The sequence below is a fragment of the Ovis canadensis genome, chromosome 13, assembly GCF_042477335.2.
Source record: "Ovis canadensis isolate MfBH-ARS-UI-01 breed Bighorn chromosome 13, ARS-UI_OviCan_v2, whole genome shotgun sequence".
NCBI lineage: Eukaryota > Metazoa > Chordata > Mammalia > Artiodactyla > Bovidae > Ovis > Ovis canadensis.
Window position 1 is genome coordinate 15,821,726 of NC_091257.1, and position 15,072 is coordinate 15,836,797.

Consider the following 15,072-nt stretch of genomic DNA (forward strand, 5'->3'; position numbering starts at 1 on the left):
TTTTGGAGCGGGTTGCCTTTCCTCCTCCAGGGCATCTTCCTGACCCAGGGATCAAACCCGGGTTCCTTTGGCTCCTGCAGTACAGGAGGATTTTTTACTACTGAGTCACCAGGGTAATCCATATAATAAGTAATAAATAAATGCTATTATTTTCTTTATTTAAATCTTTGATTCAAAGTTAGAGTAAAATAAGAGGATATACAAACACCAATTTAGTTGAGTGCTTTGGATATTGTGTATTATTTTGAATAACATAACTTAAAACTTTATAAATAAATGCAGTCATGAAAATCAATGAGTACAGAGAAAATAAAAATGAAACACAGTGATAGATGGTCTCTGAGATTTCTGAATCTTTCTCATTCAGGTTAGATGGTATAAGAGCACACTTGTTCCCCAAATGGCTAGACTAAAGATTATAAAAAATTTACAGTTTTTGACATGAATGTCTTCAATCTATTAATACTGTATTATGAAACGTTAAGGGAGACTTTCATCACCTGAAAAGTTAAACCATAACCACTCTGGAATAGAGAAGCACCCTGTCAGGTTGTAGCTTTAGGATTTGAAAACAAATATGATTTTAAAGATTTATAACAGGGAAGCAGCTCATTTCAAAGTTTGCATAATGGTTCACTGAAACAAACTTCAGAAAGTATGGAAGAAACAAATGCACCTTTTAAATACTTAAAGAGATAAAGTCTGACCACAGGTGTCCCAAAACTTAGGCATACATTTTATACCTTAAAGGCAACTTTTACCTTAAAATGAATATTAAACAATTAATTCCTTATTAGCAACCTTATCTTAAACACATAGAGCAAAAGAAAAAAAGGAATTAAAGATTAGGGAAGTAAAAACACAGCAGGGAACTTCACAGGTAAAGACACAACAGAAATTACCTAAATTCAATATGAAGAAAACTGGGACAGCTATTCAGTTTCAGTTCAGCTGCTCAGTCATGTCTGACTCTTTGCAACCCCATGAACTGCAGCATGCAAGGCCTCCCTGTCCATCACCAACGCCCGGAGTTTACTCAAACTTCATGCCCATTAAGTTGATGATGCCATCCAACAATCTCATCCTTTGTCATCCCCTTCTACTCCCACCTTCAATCTTTCCCAGCATCAGGGTCTTTTCTAATGAGTCAGTTATTCACATTAGATGGCCAAAGTAATGGAGTTTCAGCTTCAGCATCAGTCTTTCCAATGAATATTCAGGACTAATTTCCTTTAGGATAGACTGGATGGATCTCCTTGCAGTCCAAGCAACTCTCAAGAGTTTTCTCCAACACGACAGTTCAAAAACATCAATTCTCTGACACTCAGCTTTCTTTATACTCCAACTCTCACATCCATACATGACTACTGGAAAAAACACAGCTTTAACTAAACGGACCTTTGTTGGCAAAGGTCTCTGTTTTTTAATAAGCTCTCTAGGTTGATCGTAACTTTTCTTCCAAGGAGCAGGTGTCTTTCACCATCATGGCTGTAGTCACCATCGGCAGTGATTTTGGAGTCCAAGAATATAAACTCTGTCAATGTTTCCACTGCCATCTATGTGCCATGAAGTGAAACGAAGAGATGTTATGACCTTAGTTTTCTGAATGTTGAGTTTTAAGCCTTTCTCACTCTCCTCTTTCACTTTCCTCAAGAGACTCTTTAGTTCTTCTTCGCTTTCTGCCATAAGGGTGGTGTCATCTGCATATCTGAGGTTACTGACATTTCTGCCAGCAATCTTGACTCCAGCTTGTGGTTCATCCAGTCCAGCATTTCTCATGATGTAATCTGCATATAAGTTAAATAAGCAGGGTGACAATATACAGCCTTGATGTACTCCTTTCCCGATTTGGAACCAGTCTGTTGTTCCATGTCCAGTTCTCACTGTTGCTTCCTGACCTGCATATAGGTTTCTCAAGAGGCAGGTCAGGTGGTCTGGTATTCCCATCTCTTGAAGAATTTTACACAGTTTGTTATGATCCACACAGTCAACGGCTTTGGCATAGTCAATAAAGCAGAAGTAGATGTTTTTCTGGAACTCTCTTGCTTTTTCCATAATCCAATGGATGTTGGTAATTTGATCTCTGGTTCCTATGCCTTTTGTAAATCCAGCTTGAACATCTGGAATTTCACAGTTCATGTACTGTTGAAGCCTGGCTTGGAGAATTTTGAGCATTACTTTGCTAGCCTGTGAGATGAGAGCAATTGTGTGGTAATTTGAACATTCTTTGGCATTGCCTTTCTTTGGGATTGGAATGAAAACTGACCTTTTCCAGTCCTGTGGCCACTGCTGAGTTTTCCAAGTTTGCTGGCATACTGAATACATCACTTTTACAGCATCATCTTTTAGGATCTGAAATAGCTCTGCTGGAATTTCATCACCTCCACTAGCTTTGTTGGTAGTGATGCTTCCTAAGGCTCACTTGACTTCTCATTCCAGGATGAAAGACTCCAGGTGTGTGATCACATCTTCGTGATTATCTGTATCATGAAGATCTTTTTGTATATTTCTTCTGTGTATTCTTGCCACCTCTTCTTAATATCTTCTGCTTCTGTTAGGTCCATACAATTTCTGTTCTTTATTGTGTCCATCTTTGCATGAAAATCTCCCTTGGTATCTCTGATTTTCTTGAAGAGATCTGTAGTCTTTCCCTTTCTATTGTTTCCCTCTATTTCTTTGCATTGATCACTGAAGAAGGCTTTCTTATCTCTCCTTGCTCTTCTTTGGAACTCTGCATTCTAATGAGTATATCTTTCCTTGTCTCATTTGCCTTTTGCTTTTCTTCTTTTCACAGCTATTTATAAGGCCTCCTCAAATAACCATTTTGCCTTTTTGCATTTGTTTTTCTTGCGGTGGACTTGATCACTGCCTCCTGTACGATGTCACAAACCTCTGTCCATAGCTCTTCAGGCACTCTGTCTATCTGATCTAATCCCTTCAATCTATTTGTTACTTGCATTGTATAATCATAAGGGATTTGATTTAGGTCATATCTGAACGGTCTATTGGTTTTCCCTACTTTCTTCAATTTAAGTCTGAACTTGCCAATAAAGATTTCATGATCTGAGCCACAGTCAGCTTCTGGTCTTATTTTTGCTGACTGTATAGAGCTTTTCCATCTTTGGCTGCAAAGAATATAATCAATCTGATTTCGGTATCGACCACCTGTTGATGTCCATGTGTAGAGTCATCTCTTGTGTTGTTGGAAGAGGGTGTTTGCTATGACCCGTGCATTGTCTGGGCAAAACTCTGTTAGCCTTTGGCCTGCTTCATTCTGTATTACAAGGGCCAAACTTTCCTGTTACTCCAGTAGTTCTTGACTTCCTACTTTTGCATTCCAGTTCCCTATAATGAAAAGGACATCTTTTCTAGGTGCTAGTTCTAGAAGGTCTTGTAGGTCTTCATAGAACCATTCAATTTCAGCTTCTTCACCATTACTGGTCGGGGCATAGACTTGGATTACTGTGATACTGAATGGTTTTTTTTGGAAATGAACAGAGATCATTCTGTCGTTTTTGAGATTGCATCCAAGTATTGCATTTTGGACTGTTTTGTTGATTACGATGGCTACTCCATTTCTTCTAAATTATTCTTGCCCACAGTAGTAGATATAATGATCATCTGGATTCACCCATTCCAGTCCATTTTAGTTCGCTGATTCCTAAAATGTCGATGTTCACTCTTGCCATCCCCTGTTTGACCACTTCCAATTTGCCTTGATTCACGGACCTAACATTCCAGGTTCCTAGGCAATATTGCTCTTTATAGCACTGGACTTACTTCCATCACCAGTCACATCCACAGCTGTGTATTGTTTTTGCTTTGGCTCCGTCTCTTCATTCTTTCTGGAGTTATTTCTCCACCGATCTCCAGTAGCATATTGGGCACCTACCAACTGGCGAGTTCATCTTTCAGTGTCCTATCTTTTTCCCTTTTCATACTGTCATGGGGCTCTCAAGGCAAGAATATTGAAGTAGTTTGCCATTCCCTTCCCCAGTTGATCACATTTTACCAGAACTCTCCACTGTGACTGTCCTTCTTGAGTGTCCCTACATGTTTCATTGAGTTAGAGAAGGCTGTTGTCCATGTGATTAGATTGGGGCAGCCATTAGCTTTTGTTAATTAACTTCGCTGAACCTATTTCTGAGTAATATATAAATAGTTTGTTCTTCATAGGATTATAATGATGCTCAAATGTAAGTGCTCAACACAATTACAGACTGAAGTAAATGCTTACTAAATGTTAGTTATTATCACCAAAGAGAGAATTAGAAGGAAAAAAATTTCTTTAAGTAAAACTAATCTTACTTTCAAAACGGAAATGAAGTTGTCAATATAATAGAATATAAATAACTAAGTTTTATTATTATAAAACTAAAATGTCAACACTGACTAAACTGTAGTAAACTAAACTAGTGTCTACAATTAATTAGTGACTTTAAGGACAATGCTTACTGCTGGCCATGGTTTTACCTCTAATCTAGTGCAACAGCCATGGATGTTTTCTGAGCAGCTGCTGTTTTCTGTCTTGGACTACTAAGCTCATCCACATAAAACAGAAGGTTCAAATAGACACTCATTAAATTTGATTTTCCAAATCAACTCAACTGAAACATCACCTGGTCTACACAATATTAAACAGGCAGCATTATGTAATCTAAGGCCTGTGCTCTCTTTGACTTCTACATCTCAGGTGTAAAAATGCCATGTGTTTATAATCTCCAGTCTTTATAACCCTGAAATCTTACTTTCTACTTAAACTACCTAAAAAAATCTCTTATTAGAAACACCAACAGTTGAGTTATAGGCATAGCTAAAGAGTATGCATAAACACTTCAAAAATTCTTGCTTTCCCTTCTTTTAAAAAAGAATGAAATTATCCCTTACTAGCATTCCTGCATGTGGCAACCCTGGTGAAAGTTACAGTAATGCAGATTTGCATCCAAACCTTCAACTGTACACAGAAATATCCAATGAACATCTCAAATGTAGGAAAAATATCATCGCAATGGTTTCTCACTGCTTATTCAGGAGATAAGATGTTGTAAAAATGAAGCAAATACTTGCTTCCAAGAATACAGACAAGATGTCCCGGAGGTTTGCTCATGAGTCAGCACCACATAAGACACTCTCTCTTCATTCAGCTTCCAGGACTGCTACTTCTCTATCTCCTTCCTACCTCACTAGCCTCTCCTTTTCAACTTTTCTCCTTTCAGCTTCTAAATGTCAGAGTACCCCAACTCTCAGTTCTGAAATCACTGCTCTGCACATATTCCCTGGTGTTGGTGTTTAGTCACTCAGTTGTGTCCAACTCTTTGCGATCCTATGGACTGTAGACCACCAGGCTGCTATGTTCATGGGATTTCCCAAGCAAGAATACTGGAGTGGGTTGCCATTTCCTTCTCCAGGGCCTCTTTCCGACCCAGGGATCAAACTCGAGTTTCCTTCTTTTCCACTGAGCCACCAGGGAAGCACACATTCCTTAGGTAATCTCAATTTGTCCCTTTGCTTAAAATACCATCTACCTGATAATTCTTAAATGTCTTTCTCTAGCTCATCTCTATTTGGATTTCTACTAAACATCTCAAAGCTAAACCCTGTTCCAAACCTGATCCTCTTTTAGTCTCTTCCATCTTCACTCTTTTCACAAGTGTTGCAACCAGTCTATCAGGAAATCCTTCTGGGTATTCCAGCCAAATGCATATTTTCAATCCACCCACTTAACACTGCTGCTTCCATCCAAGCCCTTATCCCTCCACCCTAGGCTACTGAACTGACCTCTGAACTTTTCTTCTAGCTTATACTTCTGACCTCTTACAGACAAATTTTCACATAGCAGCCAAATGAATACTTCTAAAAACATGAATCAAATCATGTAACTCCCCCACAAAAAACCTTCCAGTTAGCTTCCTTTCTATCATACTTGATATTAAACCTAAACACTTTGCCATGGCCAACAAGAGCCTACACGATCTGGTCTCTAGCACCTCTCCAGTCCCATTTGTCTCAAGGACCCCACTGGCTATATTGTTTCTCAAATAAGCCAAGTACCCCCACCTGCACACACTGTTTGCTCCATCTGGAATGCTCCTCTCCTAAATCTCATTGAAATTCATTTCCTTAATCTGTCAAGACCTACAGTTAAAAAGTCCTTCCCTGGACATCCTATTAGAACAGTGGCTCCCACCATTTTTTACATTTTTACCTTGCTTTCTTTTTCATTACAGCCCTTACCACCCCCAGACATTATTTCCCATTTTACTTTTCTGACTGTTTATCCCCTTCACTAGAATGTAAACTCAATGCAGAACCACGTTTTTTCTTCTTATTCATTTGCATCTTTATTTACCTGCATCATTGATCTTATCACTGGTATACAGAACAGGGCCTGGTGCGTGATACCAACTCAAAAATTTCTTGAAGAAACACATTATTTCTAAACTCTATTAAAATATTATTTCAAAGCATTACATTTGTAATTTAAAGTACAATTACAAGCATAAAATAATATAATCTAAAGTGAAATATTATCTAGGCTACACAGTCATGTGTGTGAATTTTTTATCCTAATTTTTTTTAATCAATTACAGATTCAGTAGCTACCATTTAAAAAAATTCTAGAGTTTCTACTTTAAAAATCCTAAGACATAAAACAACCACATTTTGATTTTTTTGGTCTTTATTTCTTCCCTGTTTTCATGGAACACTAGACCAGTGACTTTTTTCCTTCTCCAAAGATGCATCATATTTATATTAATACTATGAGTCAATGATGAATTTGCTTTTAAAATATTTTGTCATAGTCAATTTCTCTTCTTTCATTATACATTTAATCCATTCACAAGGGAAAAATAGCTGTAAGTCTGCATTTTAGAAGGAAAGACTATATTTATTAATAATTACATTTTAGAACTATGAATTCATCACAAAGCTGTTTAATTTGTTTAATTCAAACTATGCTGTGAATTTCCAGCAGGTAACCCAAAAGGCTGAAATGAGAATATGCCAGATGCTGCATTTCTAAGAAACTCATCATAAAATGGGTCTGGTATTCACAAATTAACAAGACTTACACCTGACTTCACTGGACTCAAACTTTTAAAAACACAAAAACAAGTTTACAGCAGATATGTAATTGTAATGATTTGATCTCCAAATATAAAAACTCATTAATATAGCAGAAAGTCAAAGTGAAAGTCGTGCCCAACTCTTTGCGACCCCATAGATTATACAGTTCATGGAATTCTCCAGGCCAGAATACTGAAGTGGGAAGCCTTTCCCTTCTCCAGGGGATCTTCCCAACTGAGGGATCGAACCCAGGTCTCCCTCATTGTGGGCTGATTCTTTATCAGCTGAGTCACAAGGGAAGCCCAAGAATACTGGAGTGGGTAGCCTTTCCCTTCCCCAGTGGATCTTCCTGACCCAGGAACGGAACGGGGGGATTCTTTACCAACTGAGCTATTAGGGAAGCCCATATAATAGCCCAAATCATCAACTAATAATGAAAACTGTTAGAGAAGGCAATGGCAACCCACTCCAGTACTCTTGCCTAGAAAATCCCATGGGTGGAGGAGCCTGGAAGGCTGCAGTCCATGGGGTCGCTAAGAGTTGGATGCGACTGAGCGACTTCACTTTCACTTTTCACTTTCATGCAATGGAGAAGGAAATGGCAACCAACTCCAGTATTCTTGCCTGGAGAATCCCAGGGGTGGAGGAGCCTGGTGGGCTGTCATCTATGGGGCTGCGCAGAGTCAGACACAATTGAAGTGACTTAGCAGCAGCAGCAGCAGTCCCTCAGTTATGGCCGACTGTTTCCAAACCCATGAACTATAGCCTGACAAGCTAATTTATCTAAGGAATTCTCCAGACAAGAATGCTGGAATGAGTAGCCATTCCCTCCTCCAGGGGATCTTCCTGGTCCAGGGATCAAATCCGTGTCTCCTGCCTTGCAGGCAGATTATTTACTGTCTGAGCCACCAGGGAAGCCCCAAAATGGTAATTGTCCATCTCTAAATAGCAGATAGGCATTAGTGGTTTTGGCTTAAATGCTTAAAAATGTGGAGGCTTAAGGACTCACAGCTTGTAGCAGAAATCTCTCTCCATGTGTTTGTCAACACATAGATATTAAATGACACCATTCATTTTGTTGTCCATGTAACTGGTAATTCATTATTTTGTGATTGTTAGACTCACAGCTATTACAGAGAAGGAAGAGCTATATTTCCACATCTACTATCTTTTTCTTTCCTGTGAAAGGATACAACAGGTAGAAATTAAATGTAGATAGGAAAAAAATTACTTATACAGTTTGAAAATTGTCAAATTTGAGATTTAAATCATAAAACCCCAACTTTTCTTAATTTACATATATTACATAGTTATTTTTAAACAATAAATACAAATTTATGGTATTTTTTCAGAATTCAAGTCTCTATCTCCCTCTTTTGAAAAATTGCATCACTATAATTTTTTCATTATTATTCATTTCCATTATTCATTACTTCATTATCATTTAATTTTCATCATTAACAACTAATGAATGTAGTTGGTGAAAGAATTAGAAATTTACCATTCTGGAACTCTTAATAAAACATCTTGTTCAGGTAAGATCACAGATCTTAAAACCCCAAAGTATCGCCCCATAGATTACCTGCAAGCTATAAAGTGTGGCCTTTCTTTATAATTGAGATGTGTAGTGTCATCACCTTAACCAAGTGCTCAAACTCAGCACCACTAATAGTGACAGTACATGTCTTCTGATGGGATGCAATGTAAAGTCACAGCATCACTCCTCCGTAAGTGTTTAACTCAAATCATCCCTTTAGATAGAAGTTCAAGTTTACAGAATATGCAGAAAATATAAGAGCAAGTTAAATGTCACCATAAAGAAACATCTAGGAAAATCCCTAGCTTGTTCTCTTCAAAATAACAACGGCATGGAAAAAATGGAGTATTCTAGATTGATAGAGACTAAAAACATTTAACAACGAAATGTAACTGGTGAACCTTGACTGGATCCTGGTTTAGAAAACTATAAAAAGACATGGAAAATAATTAAGGACACATTAATATGCTGAAGTATTGAAGGGTGAAGTCTCACGATGTTTGTAACTTATATTCAAACAACTTACCAAAAAAAATCATAAAAATATATATACACATCTGTATGTGTAAATATGAATACACAAACAGATACTTATATGCAAAAATATTACTTGTTGATTTTAGGTAGTCAGTTTATGGTAATCAATATTCTAGTCTTTAAACTTTTCTGCATGTGTGAAAAAATTCAAATTAAAAGCAACAAACTTTTGTATTTAATGTTCAACATTTACAGTACCTGGTTCTTGAATGACATCTACCTTCCCCACACTGATCTGAAGTATTTCACCATTCTTTGCAAATGTCTCCCATTCTGAATCAGTCTGCTGACAGGATGGACACCAAGGGGCATAACTATAAAAGAATAATAGCTATTCAATATACATAAAACATCAATAAAGCAAAATAGAGAAATAGAGTATTTAAACTGACAAAAGAAATTCTTAACTAAAAGAAGGCACAAAAGCAAATTTTTCCCAAGTTACTTGATACAGAAGTATATTTCCCCCCTAGAATTTAATTTTATGAATATCAACTTCCTAGGGAAAAATTCACCAAGTTTTAAGATTTTTCACAATTATTATACACATAAAATACTTTATTTCAATGTTATTGCTATAATCAACAAAAATTTTATCACTTTACAGATACTTTTTGATATTCGAGGGTGAACATTGTTTTGAAAGTGCTACTAAAGAAGGATAATTAGAACTGGACATGGAACAACAGACTGGTTGCAAATAGGAAAAGGAGTATGTCAAGGCTGTACATTGTCACCCTGTTTATTTAACTTCTATGCAGAGTACATCATGAGAAACGCTGGACTGGAAGAAACACAAGCTGGAATCAAGATTGCCGGGAGAAATATCAATAACCTCAGATATGCAGATAACACCACCCTTATGGCAGAAAGTGAAGAGGAACTAAAAAGCCTCTTGAAGAAAGTGAAAGAGGAGAGTGAAAAAGTTGGCTTAAAGCTCAACATTCAGAAAACGAAGATCATGGCATCCGGTCCCATCATTTCATGGGAAATAGATGGGGAAACAGTGGAAACAGTGTCAGACTTTATTTTTTGGGGCTCCAAAATCACTGCAGATGGTGACTGCAGCCATGAAATTAAAAGATGCTTACTCCTTGGAAGCAAAATTATGACCAACCTAGATAGCATATTCAAAAGCAGAGATATTACTTTGCTGACTCAGGTCCATCTAGTCAAGGCTATGGTTTTTTCAGTAGTCATGTATGCATGTGAGAGTGGGACTGTGAAGAAGACTGAGCGCAGAATTGATGCGTTTGAACTGTGGTGTTGGAGAAGACTCTTGAGAGTCCCTTGGACTGCAAGGAGATCCAACCAGTCCATTCTGAAGGAGATCAGCCCTGGGTGTTCTTTGGAGGGAATGATGCTAAAGCTGAAACTCCAGTACTTTGGCCATCTCATGCGAAGAGTTGACTCATTGGAAAAGACTCTGATGCTGGGAGGGATTGGGGGCAGGAGGAGAAGGGGATGACAGAGGATGAGATGGCTGGATCGCATCACCGACTCGATGGACTGAGTCTGAGTGAACTCCGGGAGTTGGTGATGGACAGGGAAGCCTGGTGTGCTGTGATTCATGGGGTCGCAAAGAGTCGGATAGGACTGAGTGACTGAACCAAACTGAACCGTAAACTAGCTAAACCAGTTTCAAATCCATCAAAGCATAAATGTGGTGAGCAAAGACCAGAAGACTTGTTGCTAGTTGGTCCCCAGAATGTGAGTCACTTCCAAAGCTCTGTGACAGTTCTGAAAAGCATTTTGACAAACAGAGTATAAGCTATAGCTAAATCAACTCTGATACTAAAGAGTTAGAGAAATACATGTCTTTAATTAGAACTCTGCTATTTACATTTATTTTTTTTCATTCAATAAACATGAACCAAGCACCACCTTAGAAGCTGAGGCTACAACTCTGGAGAAGACTCATGCATCTCCTTTCCTTATGGATTTTACAGCCCAAAGAGGTAATTAGAATCCAAGAGGCAAATGTGAGTACAGAAAAGATGCTGTAGAGACCCTCAGAAGCTGGGTGATTTCAGAAGAGTCCAAAGAAAAAGAACATCTGTGCTAAAGTAGGAGTTAGCAGCCAGAGAGGGATCAAGAATGTCCTCATCTAAGCAGAGTAAACAATATACGTGAAAGTGCAGAGAAATGAGCATTTTAGAGTTGTGTAAGGGGTCAGCACTCTATTTGAAGCTCTCTGGTTAGCCCTAAGGAGGTAAGAGAATTATGATCAGATTTACATTTTGTAAAACTCACCCAGCAGTTCTGTGGATAATGGATTAGGGAAGAATAAGATGGAAGCAAAGAGAAGAGGTAGAAAGCTAGCCCTGCCTATTTCCTTCTTTAAAAAAAGACTAGTAGAGCCAAGTCCAAGATCATTCTAAGTCACTAATCATGCTATTACAGTTCACTGTCCCTTGTGTTTAGGCGACAGGGACCAGAGAACATAGTCCCAAGAACAATCTGCTGACAGGACATCTTTGAACGTGGATTTTTCTATAAGCACTTTTATCCCTACATTTCCAAGGCAAAATACATCCTGGCATACAGTCAGTGCTCAATAAATGTTTTACAGAATAAGCAAATGAGCCAACTTTAGAGAAAGTTATATTCTTCACCTGAGAAACTTTGTTATTTTCTAAATATCCAAATGGCAGACTAGATTGGGGTAAACAATTGGTAAACTCTAGGTGATGATTCTCTTGGTGGTAAAACCATGACCACTAAAACTCTTTGTATCAGGTAGCTTTTGGTCTACACTGCTGTGTAACAAATTGCTCACATATCCCATAGCCTGCAATAGTAACATGTCTTTCTCTCGGTCACAGGTTGCTGAAGTGGCTTTAAGTCAGGCTGTGGGTTAATAGATCTTGGCTTCAGAGTATGGGGTTAGGTTTGGATCTGTTCTGTTTATTTCTTCTTTCTTTGACTAGCAGCTACTCTGGCATTTTCTTCTGATGGTGCATCAATCGAGTGCACCAGACTGCAAAGGCAAGCCAGACTGCAAAGTACATGGAAACCTCTGTTTGTGTCTTGTCATCCTGCCCAAAGCAGATCGTGTGGTCAGACCCAACATTAATGGTGCACGGAAATGTACTGTATCCATATCAGAAAAAAGAAAACTATAAATGTACAGGGGAAAGGGCATGGATGTATAATTTTTATGCAGAGATAGCATGAAGAATCATGAGGCATGGTTTAGTCCACCATACTGTTAGGTTCTGTAGGTCCATCCATCTATTCATCCGTCCGTCTGTCCTCCCTCCTTCTCTTTCTTTTTTTTTTGTGGTAAAATATATATAAATCTGGGCTTCCTGGGTAGCTCAACTTTTAAGAAACCCACCTGCAATGCAGGAGACCCCAACTCGATTCCTGGGTTGGAAAGTTCCCCTGGAGAAGGAACAGGCTACCCACTCCTGTATTCTTGGGCTTCCCTGGTGGCTCAGCCGGTAAAGAATCCGCCTGCCATGCGGGAGACCTGCGTTCCACCCCTGGGTTGGGAAGATCCCCTGGAGGAGGGCATGGCAACCCACTCCAGTATTCTTGCCTAGAGAGAGGAGCCTGATGGGCTACAGTCCACAGGGTCGCAAAGAGTCAGACACAACTGAGCAGCTACGCACAGCACAACACATACATAAATCCATAGTTCTTTATGTGGCATTAACGACATTCATGTTTTTGTGAAGCCATCACTATCACCCAGAACTTTTCATCTTCCCCAAGTGAAAGTCTGTGCCCATTAAACACCAACACCCCATTTCTTCTTTCCCCCAACCCCTATCAACATCCCTCTATATAATGTCTGTATGAATTTGATAATTCTAGGAACCTCATGTAAGTAAAATCACCTAATATTTGTTACTTTGTGACTTGGCATAATGTCTTCAAGATTCATTCATGTGGTAGCATGCATCAAATTTTCCTTTCTTTTTCGGGCTGAATAATACACATATACCATATTTTGTTTATCTAATCATCTTTCAGTGGATACTTGGATTAATTTCATTTTTCTGATTATTTGTCACTGATTTTCCATTTTTCCCTATGGCTGGAGTCATCTGACTTTGCCTAATAATCCTTTCCACTCCAGAACCTGTGTTCATTCTTGTTCATTCATTAATTCAACAAATATTAAGCGCCAGTATGTGCCAGTAGTTTTCCTCAAGCATCCTAAAATTTCTCAATAGACAGAGTTGTGTTCTCCTTTTTGGTAGCCAGTAGTTACCTGTGGCTATTTAAATATAAATCAAAGTGAAACAAAATTTTAAAATGTGCTTCTTCACTTGCAGTAGCTGTCTTCCAAAGGATTAATAGCCACATGTGGTTAGTGACTACTGTATTGAATGATGCAGATATGAAACAGCTCTCTCCTTCTGGAAACTTTCTTCTTCTAAACCACAGACCTGTCAAAGTCACCTTCTGAGTGCAAGATGGCCATATTTTATTTGTCCAGATCTGAGCAACCAGCTAGCCAGTCAGAGCCCTTCCTCAGCATTTCGGAAAGTAAACTGAGCAAATAATTTAGATTTCTCTAGGTCAGTGACGGAGAAGGCAATGGTACCCCACTCCAGTACTCTTGCCTGGAAAATCCCATGGACATAGGAGCCTGGTAGGCTGCAGTCCATGGGGTCGCTGAGAGTTGGACACAACTCAGTGACTTCACTTTCACTTTTCACTTTCATGCATTGGAGAAGGAAATGGCAACCCACTCCAGTGTTCTTGCCAGGAGAATCCCAGGGACGGCAGAGCCTGGTGGGCTGCCATCTGTGGGGTCGCGCAGAGTTGGACACAACTGAAGCGACTTAGCAGTAGTAGCAGGGTGAAAAGGAACATTTTTTTATTAAGTCCATTTCAAGAGGCATTTCAATATTTTGGATAAGAATTCTGCTGGAGGAATCAGAAAGACCAACTACAAATTAAGCATGTGACTTTGAGCAAGTTAATAATCTCTCCATGCCTCAGCTTTCTCAAATGTTAAATGAGATAGTAACAGCAGCTACCTTTGAAGGTTATTGAGAGATTAGATGATGCATGTAAAGCAAACACATATGAAGAAAATCATTAGAGTAAATGACATCTGTAATAAACGGTTTGGTTTCAGAGACATTTTTATTGTGTATTAGCAAGCTCATCTGAACCTTACAATAAAACGACAAAGAGAAAAACAATAGAATGGGAAAGACTACAGATCTCGTCAAGAAAATTGAGACACCAATAGAACATTTCATGTAAAAATGGGCACAATAAAGGACAGAAATGGTATGGACCTAACAAAAATAGAAGATATTAAGAAGAGGTGGCAAGAATACACAGAAGAACTGTACAAAAAAGATCTTCACAACGCAGATAACCATGATGTTGTGATCACTCACCTAGAGCCAAACATCCTAGAATGTGAAGTCAACTGGGATTTAGGAAGCATCACTACGAACAAAGTTAGTGGAGGTGACAGAATTCCAGTTGAGCTATTTCAAATCCTGAAAAATAATGTGGTGAAAAGTGCTGCACTCAATATGCCAGCAAATTTGGAAAACTCAGCAGTGGCCACAGGACTGGAAAAGGTCAGTTTTCATTCCAATCCCAAAGAAAGGCAATGCCAAAGAATGCTTAAACTACCACACAATTGCACTCATCTCACACGCTAGTAAAGTAATGCTCAAAATTCTCCAAGCCAGGCTTCAACAGTACATGAACCGTGAACTTTCAGATGTTCAAGCTGGATTTAGAAAATGCAGAGGGACCAGAGGTTAAATTGCCAACATCCGCCAGATCATCGAAAAAGCAAGAGAGTTCCAGAAAAACATCTACTTCTCCTTTATTAATTACACCAAAGCCTTTGACTGTGTAGATCACAACAAACTATGGAAAATTCTGAAAGGGATGGGAATACCAGACCACCTTACCTGCCTCCTGAGAAATCTGTATGGAGGTCA

The 15,072-nt window shown here is 38.7% G+C and overlaps 1 protein-coding gene across 2 annotated transcripts in view; it reads right to left on the bottom strand.

Annotated features, from left to right (window-relative positions):
* The window catches only part of TMX4 (thioredoxin related transmembrane protein 4), a 74,548-nt gene that overhangs the window by 45,384 nt on the left and 14,092 nt on the right, over positions 1-15,072 (bottom strand). For both annotated transcript variants that reach the window (XM_069546380.1, XM_069546381.1), the window contains exon 2: positions 9,341-9,456. In XM_069546380.1, the coding sequence (XP_069402481.1) occupies positions 9,341-9,456 (116 nt within the window). The remainder of the gene's footprint in view (positions 1-9,340; positions 9,457-15,072) is intronic.